This window comes from Mustela erminea, chromosome 1 (assembly GCF_009829155.1).
Source record: "Mustela erminea isolate mMusErm1 chromosome 1, mMusErm1.Pri, whole genome shotgun sequence".
Classification (NCBI taxonomy): Eukaryota; Metazoa; Chordata; class Mammalia; order Carnivora; family Mustelidae; genus Mustela; species Mustela erminea.
The window spans coordinates 208,201,836-208,215,444 of NC_045614.1; the positions used below are offsets into that span (position 1 = coordinate 208,201,836).

At 49.7% G+C, this 13,609-nt stretch overlaps 1 protein-coding gene across 4 annotated transcripts in view; it reads left to right on the top strand.

Moving 5' to 3' along the window:
- Positions 1-13,609, top strand: part of EVA1C (eva-1 homolog C) — a 70,030-nt gene that overhangs the window by 24,305 nt on the left and 32,116 nt on the right. For 3 of the 4 annotated variants that reach the window (XM_032353780.1, XM_032353776.1, XM_032353770.1), the window contains exons 2-3: positions 9,552-9,748; positions 12,544-12,667. The exons of the other annotated variant lie outside the window; for it this stretch is intronic. In XM_032353780.1, the coding sequence (XP_032209671.1) occupies positions 9,552-9,748; positions 12,544-12,667 (321 nt within the window). The remainder of the gene's footprint in view (positions 1-9,551; positions 9,749-12,543; positions 12,668-13,609) is intronic. 4 annotated transcript variants of the gene reach the window in all.

Here is a 13,609-nt window from a genome sequence, read left to right on the forward strand (position 1 = left end):
GCCTGGGGCCACCACCTCTGTGCTTTGGAGCTTCTGATCCAGGCCCAGCACTCTCTGGAGTGGAGAACACACACCACCCCATGTGTGCACAGCCCCACACCCTTTCCCACACCCATCAGTACATAGAAACAAGTATACTGCCTGTCTGAGAACATTCCATCCAAGCCTACTAGTCTCTTCTCTCCACTTTTGCTAATGCAGTTTTTAAAAGTCAGTGGCATTGTGGAGTGTGGTGACTAACTCATGAGACCTCTAGTCCCTTTTAACTCGTTAGTAATTTAAGTCACTTTGATTGTAGCAAGGTCTTAACTCAGATGACTTCCCAGATGAGAACTGGAGGCCGTGTGGAATGGTGTCAACAATACACATCACAAGCCAATGAGGTGTGTTTGGTGAAAGTTTTTGGTACTTCTCAAAGCCCTGCCAGCTTTCTACTTAACATAATACCAATTGAGAAAATGCTGGAGTATTAGACCAAGTAGTCTAGCTGCTAAAATAAACAATTTCCAAATCTTAGGGGACTAACGAAATAAAGGATTAGTTCTTACTCGTGCTGTGCTCCAGTGTAATTGGAAAAAGGGGAAGTCTATGCTCCATGCGGTCATTCAGGGACCCGATACCTTCCATCTTGTGCCTCCCCCATCTTTTCTGGGTCCCTTCTGTCTTCCATATGTGACAGCGGATGGGGAGAGAGGGAGTAGAGGTCACACAATCTCAAGGGCCAGATCTGAAAGTGACAAACATCACTTCTGCTGCTTTTCCATTGGCCAGAACGTTCCACTGGCCCACACGATGGTAAGTGGGAGTGGGAAATATGCCCCTCCCCCATGCTCAGGAGAAAATATATGGTCCCTACCCCATCTAGACCCTCAGTTCACCTTCTGTCTTGCTCTATTCTCTTTTGGGACCAGGATCTAAGCTCATCACTTAAGTTCAGAGAGCTACCTTTGGAGGTCCCTAGCCTTTCTGATTCCCCCTCAAACACCCAAGACACACACTGATGGCTCTTGTTGTCTTCATAATTAACCTCCAGGTTCAACTTTCCTGTGCAAACCTGGGCCTAGAGAAACGACTTAAAGTGACTTTACTTTTTGATCTTAACGCTCTTGGGTGTGTGGTGCCCAGTCATGAGCCCTTCATCCATTGTGGGGCCTTTCCTGCACTCTTCAAGACTCTGACTCACTGCCCTAAAGCCTCATGGACTGCCCCCTTGTTCCTGCTTTTGCCAATTCTCTAAACACACTCACAAACACAAAAGAAAAAAAAAAAAAAAACCTTTTCTGGAAAAGAACTTCAAACATGTAGAAACACCTTTGAATATTTGTGAATAAAAGGGTGTTGTCTCTTATCTAAAGCATTAATGGATTGGAGGGTTCTGCTCTATTAAGTAAGTGGAGGAGGGTAGCAGGGCCAGCAGAATTGAATTCCACTCTCTTCCCAGAAGGAAGATGGGGAAATTGGCCTCTCGTGATTAGGAGACTTTAGCATACGGATGTTGGGCCAGCAGCTGATGTACTTGTATCCTGTGCTTAGAGTGACTCAGCATCAGCCCCTGGGAAACCTGGACTCTCGCGGAGGGGCTCTGACTTCAGAAAGGAAAGGAGGAAGAATATGCAGCTTCTTTGGCCTGTTCTAAATCTTAGTAATATTGTAAACCTTAATTATTCTTTAAAGGTTTTGTTTTTGAGTAATCTTTACACCTCATGTGGGGCTCGGGCTTTGAGCCACGAGATCAAGAATCTCATGCTCCACTGACCGAGCCAGCCAGGTGTCCCATAAACCTTAATTATTTTGAAAAAGGAAAGAGAGAAGAAGAAGAGAGGAAGAGGTAGAAAGTAAGGGAAGGAAGAAGGGAGGGAGGAAAGGAGGAAAGAAGAAAGAAAGGAAGGAAAATTATCCTTTCTCCTCAAGCTGAGCAGTCACATTTCTGGACCATTAGGGTAGCTACTGGGCTATGTACTTGCCTCTGAATTGATTGTCTTACCATCACTGCTCAGAGCAGACAAGGCTGACAGGGAATACGGTTTGATTTGCAAGCCACCAAAGAGTTGTGTGTAAATCTGTGTTCTTCAATGTTTGCAGCACAATAACAATCCCCTCAGCTGGTGCTGTGGGTTATGGCTGATAAAAATGCTGGGCTGTTATATCATTTGATCGTCACCATAAAACACGAGGACACCAATGCTGAGAGGGGGTGGCAGTCACACACCTTAATCCCACTATGAGCCCTGTGCTTGGGCATCTCATTCTCTGCTCTGAGCCCCTCCTCCCTGTCCCCCAACACTGCAGGATGATTCTGAAACCATATGGGATTCTGAAGTGCCTTCTGCAATCATGCAACTTAAATGCAGCTGTCAGCACTGACTGTGGTATATGAAACTCTGTTTCCTTAAGAATGATGGGCTTGGCTGGGTGGCTCAGTTGGTTAAGCAGCTCCCTTCGGCTCAGGTCATGATCCCAGGGTCCTGGGATCGAGTCCCACATCGGGCTCCTTGCTCGGCAGGGAGCCTGCTTCTCCCTCTGCCTCTGCCTGCCTCTCTGTCTGCCTGTGCTTGCTCGCTCTCTCTCCCTCTGTCTCTGACAAATAAATAAAATCTTTAAAAAAAAAAAAAAAGAATGATGTGCTCGGGGAAGCCTGGGTGGTGCAGTCAGTTAAACACCTGACAGTTGGTTTTTGGCTCAGGTTGTGACCTCAGGGCCATGAACTCAGGGTCGTAAGATCGAGCCCCACATCAGGATCCATGCTCAGTATGGAGTCTGCTTGGGATTCTCTCCCTCCCTCTCCCTCTTCCCCTCCTGCTGTGCTCTCTTTCAAATAAATAAATCTTAAAAAAAGAATGATGTGCTTAACAATAACACTCAGATGATTCATGCAAAAGAATAAGAAGGGAGGGTTGGTCAATTATGAGTGAGGGAATCTACCTCTCGTTTTTGATGTTTGACAGCTGCTGTACACATTGGCGTATCAGAAGTCCTACAGGGAAAGAACTGTGTTTGCCTTGCTTTAACCCATACACCCCAAGCTCATTTTGCTATAACACCTCCTTTCTCCCCTGCATAATGTTTCTTCCTCTCGTAGAACACTTCGGGGGACACATCCATGATTCTTTGAAAATCAGTCATTTACATTCTGGTCATTCTCAGGTCACTGGAATATTTCTGGATAAATGGATTTTCCTTGTAAAGGTGATGGGGACGAGAATCTTAAGAGCGACTTCCCCTTGTCTTTCTGAAGACAGAGGAGAGCTGCTGTCACTCTTAGGAAGACTCCTTCCACATGAAATATCCAGCCACATGTTATTTATTTATTTATTATTTATTTATTTAGTTGACAGACAGAGATCACAAGTAGGCAGAGAGGCAGGCAGAAAGGAGGAAGCAGGCTCCCTGCTGAGCAGAGAGCCCGATTCAGGGCTCGATCTCAGGACCCTGGGATCATGACCTGAGCCGAAGGCAGAGGATTTAACCCACTGAGCCACCCAGGTGCCTCTATCCATATACATTTTAAAAAAGGAAAACATAAAAGCCTTTATCTAAACTATTCTAAGATCTGCCCAATCTAACCAGGCCTTTCAAGATGATCTTTGAAGAAAGTCCTAGCCAAAGCCATTGCTGTGGGAACTTCTGCTGGTACACAGAGTGGGGATTCATCAGGAGAGGATCTTGGAGTTAAACATAAGTTGCACCTTGGCCCCTCAACCATGTGACGCAAACAAGGATCCACAGAATGAATTAATGAATGAAATATTTTTTTTAAAGGGATCCACAGAGCATTTCCAGGCCAAGCCAGGCTTTAAGGACTGATTTCTTATCAGTTTGCTCTTCTGCCGTCCTTCAGGGCAGGAAATACTGGCCCACACATATAAAGTGTGACCCAGAGCTCTGGCTGAGCCTAATAAGAAATAAAGCATTTTTGACTGATCCAGCATGATGCAGCGTTCGATTGAGAGAGAACCATGAACAGGAAGCTACACTGATAGTCATTCTTTAAAATGGATCTCATTTGAAGCAGCCAAGAAACCAAGGTGTGCTAAGCGCTGGAGTCTAAATGTTAGTCTGAATTTTGGAGTCCCTCCAAAGTTCGTAGGCTGAGATCCTAACCCCCAAAGATGATGCTATTAGGTGATTAGGTCATTGGGGTGGGGTCTTTATGAATGAGATTCCCTCATCCCATAATGTCTTATAAAAGATGTGCCACAGAGTTCCCTAGCCCCTGTGCCATGTGAGAACAAGGCAAGATGGCCCTAGCTCTGAACCAGGAAGAGGGACCTAACTAAAATGCAATCATGCTGGTACCTTGATCTTGGGCTTTCTGCCTCTAGAACTATGAGAAATGACACTCCGTTGTTTATAAGCCACTGATCTGTGGTGACTTGTTACAGCAGCTTGAATGGACTAAAACACTAAGTAATGTATTGACTTTGCCCGACACAATGGAAAGAGTGTGTGCTCACAGCACACTTGAAAGATTGGGAGAGGGTCTTCTGTCATCTGCCTCTTGTTAGAGGTCAACCTTGGCGGACGGCTCCTGCTCCATCCCAGCTCCTGCCTTTATCCAGGGAGATGCCTGTTCCAGAGGTCACCCTCATTTCCAGCAACCTTCCTTTCCATCCACTTCTCACACTCTCTTCCATGGCCATCTCTTGGACATTTCCATTGTCTGCAACTGTTCCACCTTGAAATCACTTGGGGCACAAGATCTTACCTCTCCAGCCTGCTGGGGTAGTTGCACCCAATCTCACCTTGTTGGGTCTCAGCACACCTCGATTCCCTTGGGCCTCCCCAGTACTCATTTCCTAGCTTGGAGCCCACACTCCAATATTGCAACCACCATCTTGCTAAGAGCACTTTTGAATGTGTTCAACATCAACTTACAGTAAAAAATATAATTTACAAATGACATAGGGCTCATCTACATATGTATTTACACACAGAGATGCAAAGCTAGGTCTCTCCTAGCTTTAACTCGATCATAGTTACTTAAAAATCTGATCCCAGACATCAGTTCTTATAACTTTAGCCCCGTGTCTCTTCTCATCTTTACCAAGATGTCGCAAGAGTCGTCTGTATAAACTGTGCTGTTTCCTAGGGCTGCTGTGACAGATCACCACACACTTGGTGGCTCAAAACAGCAGAGGTTTATTTTCTTACAGCTCTGGAAATCAGAGGTCTAAAATCAGGGTTCCCTTGCCTTTTTCATTTTCTGGAAACCACCTACATTCTTGGGCTCATGGCTGCGTCACTCCCACCTCTGGTTCCACTGCCACATCTTTTTATCAACTTTGACCTTTTTAGGAGGACCTTGGTAACTATATGGAGCCTTTCAGATCCTCCAGGATCACCTTCCCATTTCCAGATTTCTAACTGAATCACAACCTCAGAGTCCCAGATTTCTTTTTTTTTTTTTTTAAGATTTATTTATTTATTTGACCGAGAGAGAGAGAGAGACAGAGATTACAAGTAGGACCCTGAGATCATGACCTGAGCTGAAGGCAGAGGCTAATCCACTGAGCCACCCAGGCGCCCCCCGCCTTTCCAGATTTCTAACTTAATCACCACCTCAGAGTCCCTTTTACAATGAAAAGAAACATGTTTCTAGGCTCTAGGGATGGGGATCTGGGGACATCGGTGGGAGGGCACTATTCTGTCTACCTCAAGAGCCATCTGGGATTTCCTCAATTTCTACTTGCTTTTCAACATTTTCCAACCTGGCTAGTGTCCCGACTCACCATCCCAAGTGTCTCTCAAAAGGTTCTTGACGTTGTCTGTGTTGCTGAAAACCAGGGGTAGTTCCAATTTGTCCTTCTTCCTGACGTCTTAGCAGCTTCTGACATTGTGGGCCAATCAGAATGAGGTGTGGGAAGCACCCTGAGGTGTGAGGGCAAGTGGCCCGTCTTCATGAGGGCATCTTCCACCATTACTCTAGCGTACACCTGGCGTGGATGTGATCAGCTGTAGAACATGCTCCCACCACTGCCCTTGACCTATCAATCCTCCATAGGCTGCATAGTGTCTGGACTTTCTTCATTGGTTAAAAAGCTTTGGTCAGATAACTGTAGGTAAAGGGTTTTTTTCTTTTTTTTTTTTTTTAAAGATTTTATTTATTTATTTGACAGACAGAAATCACAAGTAGACGGAGAGGCAGGCAGAGAGAGAGGAGGAAGCAGGCTCCCCGCTGAGCAGAGAGCCGGATGTGGGACTCGATCCCAGGACACTGGGATCATGACCTGAGCTGAAGGCAGCGGCTTAACCCACTGAGCCACCCAGGCGCCCCAAAGGGTTTTTTTCTAAACAGTTTTATTTACCCACCAAAAATGCACCTATCACAAACGTGTAGCTAGGTGAACTTTCACAAAGTAAAACATGTATCTACCCTTCGGATCGAAAAAAAGTTTTGCCAGCTCATCCTCCTGTCCCCTCCCTGTCATGAACCCCTCTCCTCCCAAAGGTAACACTCTTCTGGGGAAGCCTGGTGGTTTTAATTTTTTTCTTTTAAATAGACTTTCATTTGTCGAATAGTTTTAGGTGCATGACAAAATTGAATGGAAGATACAGAAAATTCCCAAATACCTGTAGTCCCTATGCAGGCACAGCCTCCCCCCTGCCCGCCTGCCCCCCTGCTCCACCCCTGCTATCAACATTCCCCATCAGAGTGGTAGATGTATTACAATGGATGAACCTGCATTGACACATCATAACATGAACCAAAGTCCATAGTTTACCGTGGGCTCCCTCTTGGTGCTGTGTGTTCTGTAGGTTTTGACAATGTGTCATGACTTGTGTCCATCCCCAAAGGATTGTGCAGACTAGTTCTCTTGCCCTGAAGTCCTCCGTGCTCCCCCTGCTCATCCCTCCCTTCCCCCAATCCTCTGACCACCCTTGTCCTTTTTTTCACCATCGCCATAGTTTTGCCTTTTCCACAATGTCATGTCGCTGGACTTGTACGGTCTGTAGCCTTTTCAGACTGGCTTCTTTCACTTAATAATATGCATCGACATTTCCTCTGTGTCTTTTTTGCAGCTTCATAGCTGCTTTTGTTTTAGTGCTGAATAATATTCCATTGTCTGGACAAACACATAGGAACTGGACTGACTCTAGGGCAGATTTTACTGGCGGGCTATCTTCTTTGTACTTCCTGGTGTTAGAACTGACACACTGGCAGAAGGGCCCGGGAGGCCTCCAGAGGCCATTCTCTGCAGTGAGCTTCTGCCTCCAGAACGTCGCTCTCAGAATACCAGTATGGCGCACAGTGGGGCTCAGGTCACTGCAATGCACTCAGTCATGTTTTGATGTAAATGACCCCGGGGAGATCAAGTTCTGCTCACAGGGGACAGACTGCATGACAAATAGAAGAAAAACAATGGCCCAAACAGCACAAGTTTCTTTTCCACCCATGTAACAGATTGTGGAGAAAGCTCAGAGAATCTTGTCCCTGAATCTGGGACCCAGGCCCCTTCAGTCTTGTGCCTCTGACACCCCCACAGCCTTCTCATTTCCTTCATCTAGTTAGAGTAGACTAGACTGTTGGACAAGCCATGAAGCCGAAGTCATGCTCCCAGGATTAATTTAACATCTTAGTCGGCGGGTCACCCGGCGTGGTCCTGGTGAAGGATGTGGTAATGGATGGACGAGAAAGTTTTATTGATGAGTTTGAAGAGGTCCAGGGGTGGGGGTACCAGCCTGGGGAGTTTTGGGGTGGGTGCTGGCCTGGGGCAGCATCCGGGCGACTCTGAGATCCTGGTGTGACTCATAAAGGAGGCTGGAACTTTCGCAACTCATGGCTTTATCAAGGTCCGCCCGTGTGTCCTGCAGGAAGTTGCTGACCTGCCATTGGACCACCTAGGGGTCTCTGCCCAGCCTCTCTCAGTGGCTGGCAGGGAGCACGTTGAGAGTGAGGACATCGTTCCAACAAGCAGGACCCTGACTTACAGCCCCAGGGCCTGATGTCAGTTCTGCTGCTTGAGCTAGGGTCGGCTTTTCCCAGGGAAACCAACTCAGGGTAGCTGACTTCTTGCCTTCTTCTTTCAAGGGTGGGAAGGAAAAAGGGAGTTGCGGTGAGAGACCTCGGGTCTGGGTTACATGTAGAGTGGGCACTCCCACTCTTCGTCTTCAAGTGGGCAAGTGTGACCATCCTATGGCAGATGTCACAGTCCCTTTCACTGTGACTTCCGGGCAAGGTCAGGGAGCTGCAGTGGGTGCCCTTTGCAGAAAACCATGGTCAGAGAGGATTTTGAAAGTTCGTCAGGGAGGACTTCAGCGCAGGCCGTCTGTGTGGGAATAGGGGAGTTCTGAAACTGCCTTCCTCGGCAACCCCTCCACCCGCTCAGAGGCCACGGGCTGCCAAAGCTGGCTCCCACACACCTCACCAGAAAGTCCCTGGCTCTCTTCCCAGCTGCCTTGCAACTGACCTCATGAGGTGTGAGAAGGAGGAAAGGAATCTACATTTCAGATGAACCTTCCTTCCTCCTTTCTGAGAAGGGGTCCATGCCGCCAGAACCTGCCAGGCCACGCACACAGCTCCTCACAGCCCAAGGCTCTGTAGCTTGTCCAGCCTGCATGAGAAGTGGCCCGGGACCCTGGGATGAGGAGCTTGTGTTGGTTTTTTCAGGGCTGCTGTAACAAAGAACTGCAGGCTGGGATGGCTGAAAACAGCAGAAATTCACTCCCCGAGAGCTCTGGAGGTGAGGAGCCTCAGATAAAGGTGTGCCAGGGCCAGGCTGCCTCCGGAAGGTTCTACAGAAGAACATTTCCTTGCCTTTTCCAGCTCATGGCGGCTGCTAGCAATCCTGGGGTTCCTTGGCTTTTAGATGACTCCAGCCTTTACACGGCTGTCTTCCCTCTGTCTCTTCTCTTCCTGTAAGGACATCATCACACCCGTCAAGGACCAGCCTGCTCCATTATGACCTCATCTTAACTAATCACAACTGCAAGGATCCTATTTCCAAATAAGGGGGCACCTGAGGTTCCCAGTGAACATGAACTTGTGGTGGGACATCGTTCAACCGGTGACAGAGCCCCACCATCCACCCCTTCCCCTCCCTTCAGAGCAGGCCCTTAGCTTGTGCAGGCTACCCTGCCTTGCTTTTCTTTCCAGGGCCCAGGAGTGATCACCCCAAAATAAAATGGCATCCTGTCCTTCCGGGAAGGCACGGCCTAGCTAGAGGGAGATCAGAGAACCCAAATCTCTTCAGGGACAGGCATCTCCATGTCCAAGGGATACCCACTTGGGAATTTTTTCCAGCTGCGTAGAAATGGTTCAGGATTTCTTGGCTCCTGGACCATCCCAAAGGGACCGAGACTTCTGAGCCTTCCTATGGGCCATTCCAGACCCAAGGTTTACAACCCAGATGGGAAAATTGGCACCCTCTCCTTCAGCTTCACCTCGAGCCCGCTTTGGGGTCTTCTCCCTGGGAGCTGCTAAGGAAGCTCCGTCCCCCATCTTCCTACTGACCAACCCCTTCTCTGGGGGGAGCCGAGGTCCTCCTTTTCAGAAAGCTGGGAAGGAGGGGTGAGTTCCTGGGCCTCTAGTAACCCAGCTGAATATTTTCCAGGTTATCTAACCAAACTCCTGCAAAACCACACCGCCTATGCCTGTGATGGGGACCATTTGAATCTACAGTGCCCTCGGCATTCTACGATAAGTGTCCAATCGGCATTTTATGGGCAAGATTATCAAATGTGTAGTGCCCAGCAGCCTGCCTCCCAGAGGGAAGACCACGTGGCCTGTGTGGCTCCCACCACATTGCAGGTACCGCCCTTTGTAGATGCTTTAAGATGATGCAACGGTTCTCTCTTCCCCCTTCTCCTCCTCCCGCCCGCCCTCTCCCCATCACTCTCTCTCTTTCTCTGTATAGATGCTTGTGATTACGTAGTTCACTCACAGCAAACCTGATCCACGAAAACCTCAGTTCATACGAATCATCAATTTCACGGGTGAGCTATTTGCTTCTCAAAAGGATTCGTCACCAGACAAGTCTCAATGGAATTCCTCCTTCCTGGAGAGCCCCCTTAGCGCACGTGCAGCATGACTTAATCCAGAGGCATAGTCCCTACTGCGGTAAAGCCAAGTACAGTCCAGTTGGGCTTTGACCTCTGGGACCACCCTTCCTGGGGATCCCCCAGCAGAGAGGGAAAGCTGGGGATGCTTTAGTGGGAACCACAGGTCCCCGTGAGGCTGACGGCCAAGGTCATATCAACTTCTCAGAGAAGCACTGGAGGAAGGGAAACCTCAGTCACGGTGGTTCTTCACAAAATGGTCTTCTCCAGTTGTAGATGAGGACGTTATTCTGGTTTTAAGCTACTTTGGGCAGCCTCTGCTGATTTGTTGTTCTGTTGGAGAGTACCAGGAATTTGCAGAGAGCACCTAACCCCTTTCTTTCTTTCTTTCTTTCTTTCTTTCTTTCTTTCTTTCTTTCTTTCTTTCTTGTTGGCATTAAGGGAAAGATCTGGTATAGGAGGAGGCCAGAGCCAATATTTCAGTGGGGATTTTAGACTCCTCCTGGCTCTTTGATTTTTTTCAGCCACAGGAAATGTGGGCGAAAATAAATTGTTGAGGAAGACTAAGGAATAATGGAATTAGCATAAGCTAGCTCTCCCTAAGGCCCAAAGAGAAGCCCAGATAGTATGGTAATGTAAGGATTTTTTTTATTTCTCCCACCACTTGTTGCTTCCATTCCAAGCATCTTAGTATCTGGGCAGTCATGTGGTTGGTAAAGGTACCTGCTGAGTAGCCAAAAGAATGTGTCTGAGTGACTTCCCAGAGGCCACATGTTGTTTCTGGAGACGAAGTGACTTTCCGTGTGTCCCCCACCACATTCTGTAGCCCTCGTGGCCTGTGCCCAGTCCTTACCCAACTTCCCTGCCCACCCTGCCCTGGCGCCCGGGCCATCTGCTGCTCTCCCAGGGGCATAAGACGAGCACTGGCCGGTGCCAATGGGGCGGGGGTGCCTGTTCTGTGACGGAGCGACCTCCTGGCACCCTGAGCTCCCACGCACAGGCGCCGCCCTCCCCGCCCAGCATGGGTGCCTGGCTCTGCCAGGCAGGCCCGGGGGAAGAGGATGTTTCCAGAGCCAAGCAGACAAGTTAGCATTTGTGAACCCGGTTCTGATGTTGTGCAGAAGGTTTGTCTGCCAGAGGCGTCCCCGTGCGCTGCTCTTTCATCCGGAGATCAAGAGAGACTCTATGTCGTGTCTTTTGACTGGGGCCTCGGAGCTGTGGCAAGGGGCTTCCTCTCCCTCGGAGGGAGGGTGCCCAATGTGGGAGACAACAGGTATCAACGTCCACCCAGAAGCCCCTCAGCGGATCTGGCCCATGGCTGAGGGTCACCAGGAAGGTCCCCCCCAATGCGGTTTTTAGCCAGGACACAGTTCGGGAACAGTCCTGCCTTGAGTCCCGTGCTGTGGCTGTGATACGGACACTGGAGACCCCCGGGGCTGAGTCATTTCATGATGACCCTCGGCCACGAGAACGTGTCCCGTCATCTGAGGGTCCCCAGCGTTTCCCCTGGACGTGTTTTCTGATTTCATACACGTCCGCTGGACCCCTTGAGGGACTACCTGGTAGGGCCGGCCTTCCCCACGGAGCTGCGCCATGAGCTACTAGGAGAGCACGGTGACTCAGACAGCCTCGTGACGGCGCCAAACTCAGTCCAATGGGAATAAGTAAATTCTTGGGAAATGTTCGCCGGACTTGGTGTCCTTTAAACAGACCCCGAGTGGAAGTCTTCTGTGACTGTCGTGGGCTCCGTTTGGAAATGGAAGAGGGGCAGCGAGGTGCTAGGCTCCTCTGGGACCCCGTGAACGGTCCTCGGCGAGCTTCCCTGGACCAGGTTCATTCACAAAGGAGTGAGCTGCCCGGAAAAAAATTGAGAGCAAGAGACAGTTGAGGGAAAACGTCTAAGCCCAATGCTCACCAGCAATGCCTGAGCATTCCACAGAGAAAATTGCTCCAAAGGGAACACGTGGGTCCTGTGCCCTTGACGTTGGCAAGGCTGGGAATCTGCTTTTCAGTTTTTATCAGTTGGCCCGTGTTTGGGTTGGGTGTCCAAGGCATCCCCCAAACACTGAGTAGTTCTCTGTGGTCTGTGCCCGGCTGTTTTCTGCGGCTGGAGAGCTCTGACTGTGATTCCTGACCCCCACAGCGCTCTCGCAGCCCTCCTGGCGGCGGGGGCCTCCGAGGCCTGTCTCACCCGCTCTCTGAGCTTCTCAGATCCTGCCCACGTTTCCTGGGGTCTCCGTGATGCGGAACTTTTGCCGAAACCGTGCACCGCACTTCCAGCGGAGACAGATGGGGGGGCTGGTCTTCCGATGGGGTCTGCCACGGGTGGGTCAGGTGTCTTGTTCTGGGAAGGACAGGGAGACGGGGAGCAGACCTGATCACCCCCGTACGTGAGCTCTCGGCTTAGACCCAGCTCAGCGCAGCTCGAAGGTTCTTTGGGTGGACACCCAGGCCGGACAGACGGAGCCGAGAGCTGCCCGGGGGTGGGATCTCCCAGGCACTGTGTGTGGTTTTCAAGCCTATCCCTTTTCTACCCCCTCCTTTTAGAAGGTGCTGGATGAATGCCAGAACCAGCGGGCCTGCCACCTCCTGGTCAATAGCCGTGTTTTCGGACCTGACCTTTGTCCAGGAAGCAGTAAATACCTCCTGGTCTCCTTTAAATGCCAACCTAGTAAGTAACGTCTGAGGGGCACAGTGTGTTTCGGGTGTGGCTTCCCTGTTTCAGTCACAGCCCTCACGGGGGATCTCGGCCAGAGGGTGATAGTCCCGCTTAGAGACTTGTTAATAGAGATGTCCTACCTGTTTTTGTAATAGTTTATGTGTATTTGTGTGTGTGTGTGTGTGTGTGTGTGTGTGTGCGCGCGCACCCATATATCCACGTGCATTCTTACAAACCCCTGAGTTTAAAAAATCCTTCTTGGTATGGAAACCCCAGTTGTACCGTGCTACAGCTATCAGGGGTGGCAAGAGGCTGTAATTGCTTCCCCCCAAACGAAGAGCCACTTCTCCTTTTCAGAGGAAGCCCACCGCCAGCTGCGGGACCCCTTGCTCTCACGAGAGGGCACAGCTGCCCCCAGGCCCCTGCTTCCAGATCTCTATGAACTCGCCTCTTTGTTTTCACTAAAGCAGGGGCTCCGTACCCAGTGTCTCTTCCTCAAGGAGAAAGAAATTGGAAAGGTCTCTGGGGGGAGAAACCTCCTCCACTCTGATTCTCGCCTTTCTCTCTCTGTTGACTTGTATCACCTGTAATGCATGTTAGTTTTGTGATCAACCCATTGCCAGACAAAAGGAACGGCTTTCTGGGGCGCAGGTCACACTTAGGGGCATGGCGGGTCAGCCCGAGAGAGGCCACAGGCAACGGCAGTGTTAGAGCCTCCCAGGAATCCTTGAAAAAACTTGTTGAAAAGAAAGCAACAGCGTTTCACTAAAGAATTATATACATGGCCATCCCAACACATCGTTTTTGGGTTTTTTTCTTTTGTTCTCTGTGGGTTTCTGCCTCTGGAGCCCAGCAGCTTCCCATTGGCAGCCAGGGTGCCGGGGGTCGGTGAGGCTTCGGGTCACACGCGTGTCGTGTGTGGTCTCCAGTGCGCACTTGCAGAGAAAGCAGGAG